Here is a 4,097-nt window from a genome sequence, read left to right on the forward strand (position 1 = left end):
CAGGTCTCTAAGGGAAGTCAGAACTGGTGCTGGTCCACTCCAGGAAATCTAAAAGGCTAGCATTTCTGAAAGGTGGGCAGGTCCCTGGAGTAGCAAGATGCTCTTCTGGTCCTTGGTATATTCCTCAGGCAGAAGCTTAACATGACTGGGTGGGAAGCTTCAGGAGAGATGAGCCCTGTAACCAGTCTACTAGGACAAAACAAGAGACATGTAGCCAGTGGGCCATCCCGCCACTCTCCAGGTGGCTGAGGGGGACACTTGGGCAGAGGAGTGGAGATGGAGGGCCAAGGAGGCAAGACAAGCCCAGGGCCTTTTCCTCTCTTTGTCACAGGGCTATTTAAACCACAGTGGAGCTTCACCCCAGCCCTTTGGGGTAAAAGATGCCAGAGATTTCATCTCTTGTATTTGTTTTGCTCCGTCTAAGAACTCGGGGAGAATGCCATGCTCTTCTCAAAGACTGCTAGGCACGCCAGTCTGTGTATGTGGCGGCAAACACTATCTGCAGTCCGATGACCTTAGTTAGCCTCAGTGTCTTGGAGCAGAGCTGTCATGGAGACCCTGGCATTTTAACCACGGACACACATGCACACACAGAGCCCCAGACTTCTGGGTCTCGTATACTTTGGGGCAGATAGCAACAGGAGTTGAATTGGGAGGAATCTGTCAGGAACTCAGTTGAACACACTGCTTTCGGCCTCTGACCTGACATTTGAACTTCAGTGCTGACTTTAAAGGATCATAGACATCACCCGCCAGAGCCCCACGGAGCCCTAGGATTTGTGCATTAGTGCTGGGGCTTGGAGAATCTGCTCAAATCTCCCTGCCGGTGAAAACTGTGAGTTGCCTGGATCTGGGGTCTCTCCTCTGCCTGTCTCTCCCCCACTGTCCCCGCCACACACACGCTCAGTGCCTCAACCCCTCCCCACATTCCTTCTCCCCATCCAACCTCCACGGGGTGGGGCTCAAGTGGTAAGGATGACAACACACATTCCCGCGTCATCTTCTCAGGTAACACCAGGGCATTTGGACAAGGGTCACCTCTGGCATTGGAAGGCCCTGGCAGGTGAGCACCTGGGTGCCTGCCTCCTCTCCCAGGCCCCTCGCTCCATGTCCTCACACTCTGTCCCCTCATGAGCTTCTCTGAAAACCTCCTGGAGGTGAGTCTTCTTCCCACCAGCAGCCCAGCCGGCAGCAGATGACCCCCCATGTGCTGTCGGGGCTTATCCCCACACTCAGCTAGCAGCCCCATCAGACTCGGCAGTCACAGCAGGCTCCCTGGAAATCAGAGAGGTCCTGTTATGGCCCAGACCTAGGGGCCCGCGGCCCCAGCCCATCGTCTCCTCCAGCAGCAAGAGGCAGCTGCCTTGGCCAAAGGGGCAGCAGCCGCGGAGCAGGCTCAGGCGTTGCTCTGCCCTGCACGTGGGTGATGGGGTGACCCGGCTAGGACAGCCCGCCTGCGGGGGACCCTCCCACTCCAGGCGGGTGGGGGGTCTGGAAGGCCGGGTGCAGCCTTGTCAGGACCTCGGGATCCTCGCTCTTCCCGGAGGCCTCGGGGGCGCCCAGCGGGTAGGCCTCCCGGGCCCGGCCGGTCCTGGCACAGGTGAGGAAGGCCAGGCAGGCCCCGCGGAGGCGGGCCAGGTCCCTGTGCGTGGTCTCGCTGACGAAGCAGTAGAGCACGGGGTCGGCCACGCAGTTGAAGCTGGTGAGGAGCAGGGAGAAGTGGTAGGCATTGAAGATGCCCTTGGCGAAGTCGCAGCTGGACTCCCAGAGGCTGCGCACCAGCAGCAGCACGTGGTAGGGCAGGAAGCAGGCCAGGAAGATGACCACGGTGCTGAGCACTAGCCGCTGGATCTGGTCCTTGCGGCTCTTCTGGGTCCCGTGGCTGCGGCGCACAGCTCGCAGGATGCCCCGGTAGGAGGCCAGCAGCAGGCAGATGGGGAAGAGGAAGCCCACCAGGAAGCGGTAGTAGTTGATGCCGCGCTGGCGCGGCTCCAGCGGATAATGCTCGAAGCAGACGCGGTGCCGGTCGGCGTCTTCCACCACCTCCTCGTGCATGAGGAAGTAGACGCTGGTCAGCATCTCCTTGGCCCAGATGAGCGCACTGACGCCCATGGCGGCCTTCAAGGTGCGGAACTGGTGGAAGCGGAAGGGGTGGGCCACGGCCAGGTAGCGGTCGATGGAGATGCAGCAGAGGAAGCCCACGCTGATGTAGATGTTCTCGTAGAGCAGGATCCCGCACACCTGGCAGGACAGGTCGTCGTGGGACCAGTGGTCGTGCTGCAGCACGTACTGCAGCCAGAAGGGGAGGGAGCAGATATAGAAGAGGTCGGCCACCGTCAGGTTGCACAGGTACACGCCCAGCTCGTTCCGGGCCTTGATCTGCAGGTAGCCGTAGTAGAGGGACAGGCAGTTGGCCGGGAAGCCCACCACCAGCACCATGACGTAGACCACCGGGGCCAGCGTCTGGTGGATGGTGTGGTCGATGTCACAGTTCATTGAGGTGTTGTCTGCCGTGATGTTCCCCATCTTCGGGCCTGCCGGGGCCTCACCCCCCATATGCTCAGGAAGACGCCAGTCTCTCTATGGCCATCTTGCTTCTAGGATGTGGTTCAAGCTGCGGCGAAGGCTCAGCCTCACTGGTGATGCATAAGCCCCTGAAAGTCAAAGGCAGAAAAGCTTAGGCTAATAGGAGCTAACATTTATATAGCACCTACCGTGTGTTAGGCACTGCTCCAAGTGCCTCACTTAATTTTTTTCCCTAATGATTATCTTGATGCACACAGTCTTAACATCAATTCCTTTGATATTTTTTGCTTGTTCTGAAAAGGACACATTCATCCAAATTCCATTCAAGCATTCTTTTTCCTATTAAAAGGTACTTCTCTTTAAGATAGGTGATATTGTCATTTCTGTGCAAAACAAAACACAACTCATACTTTGTTTAGTGAGGAGCTATTTGGGCATCATATGCAGATAAAGAGTAAACCTTAGGTCAGTATAACCTAGACAGCGCTTGAAATAACAGTCGTCCTACTGAGCTTAAATAATGGTGACAGAACAAGTGTTAGCCAGGCAGAGAAAAAAGAAACTCAAGCTGACAGCTCATTCGTGTTGCTGGATCCATCGCTCATTTCAGGGCAGAAGGCAGTCGAGTGGTCATGCTTGTGCCTTTCACATTGGTGTAGAGCCTCAAAATTTAGAAGATGACCCAGCCCACGAACTCCAGCTCAGCTGCACTGAATATACAGAATGCACAGACCAAGACACCAACATGCGATTTCTGTCTCCCCATCCCCCTTCCCTGGCCTCCTGTCCCTTATTTATTTTCCTGGTCCCTCAGTCCAGCAAGCAAGGCCTGGAGCTCTTGTGAATACCATCCCATCCCGAGCTGGCTCTCCAAGGTGAAGATCAAATTCAACCCACAAAACAGCACAGGCCCCAGACACTCTCTTCTGTCAACATTCAGCACCATCCACATTTTTCCTTCTTGCTCACAGGAATGTACCAGATCAGTCAACACTGAGGCCACAGCCCGTCCTGGGAGCTTCTTCAGACAGCACAAAAGAGACCCAACTTTGTTCACATCCTGCTGTGCAGCGACAGACTTTATTTTCTTGGGCTCCCAAATCACTGCAGATGGTGACAGCAGCCATGAAATTAAAAGACACTTGCTCCTTGGAAGAAAAGCTATGACCAGCCTAGACAGCATATTAAAAAGCAGAGACACTACTTTCCGACAAAGGTCAGTCTAGTCAAAGCTATGGTTTTTCCAGTAGTCATGTATGGCTCTGAGTTGAACCATAAAGACAGCTGAGTGCTGAAGAATTGAGGCTTTTGAACTATGGTGTTGGAGGGGACTCTTCAGAGTCCCTTGGACTGCAGGGAGATCAAACCAGTCAATCTGAAAGCAAATCAGTCCTGAATAGTCATAGGAAGGACCGATGCTGAAGCTGAAGCTCCAATACTTTGGTCGCCTGAGGTGAAGAATTGACTAACTCATTGGAAAAGACCCTAATGCTGGGAAAGATTGAAGGCAGGAAGAGAAGAGAACAACAGAGGATGAGATGGTTGGATGGCATCACCGACGCGATGGATGT

General features: G+C 54.6%; 1 protein-coding gene across 1 annotated transcript; it reads right to left on the reverse strand.

Moving 5' to 3' along the window:
* Positions 1-1,440: 1,440 nt before the first annotated feature.
* Positions 1,441-2,526, reverse strand: GPR68 (G protein-coupled receptor 68). The gene has a single exon (XM_068990858.1). It carries the CDS (start codon positions 2,524-2,526, stop codon positions 1,441-1,443), a length of 1,086 nt encoding a protein of 361 aa, XP_068846959.1.
* Positions 2,527-4,097: the final 1,571 nt, after the last annotated feature.

The sequence above is a fragment of the Capricornis sumatraensis genome, chromosome 19 (genome assembly GCF_032405125.1).
Source record: "Capricornis sumatraensis isolate serow.1 chromosome 19, serow.2, whole genome shotgun sequence".
Taxonomy (NCBI): Eukaryota; Metazoa; Chordata; class Mammalia; order Artiodactyla; family Bovidae; genus Capricornis; species Capricornis sumatraensis.

Bases quoted from the DNA above. Each gene is read 5' to 3' on its own strand.
- GPR68 (XM_068990858.1), bottom strand. From the start codon at position 2,526: ATGGGGAACATCACGGCAGACAACACCTCAATGAACTGTGACATCGAC.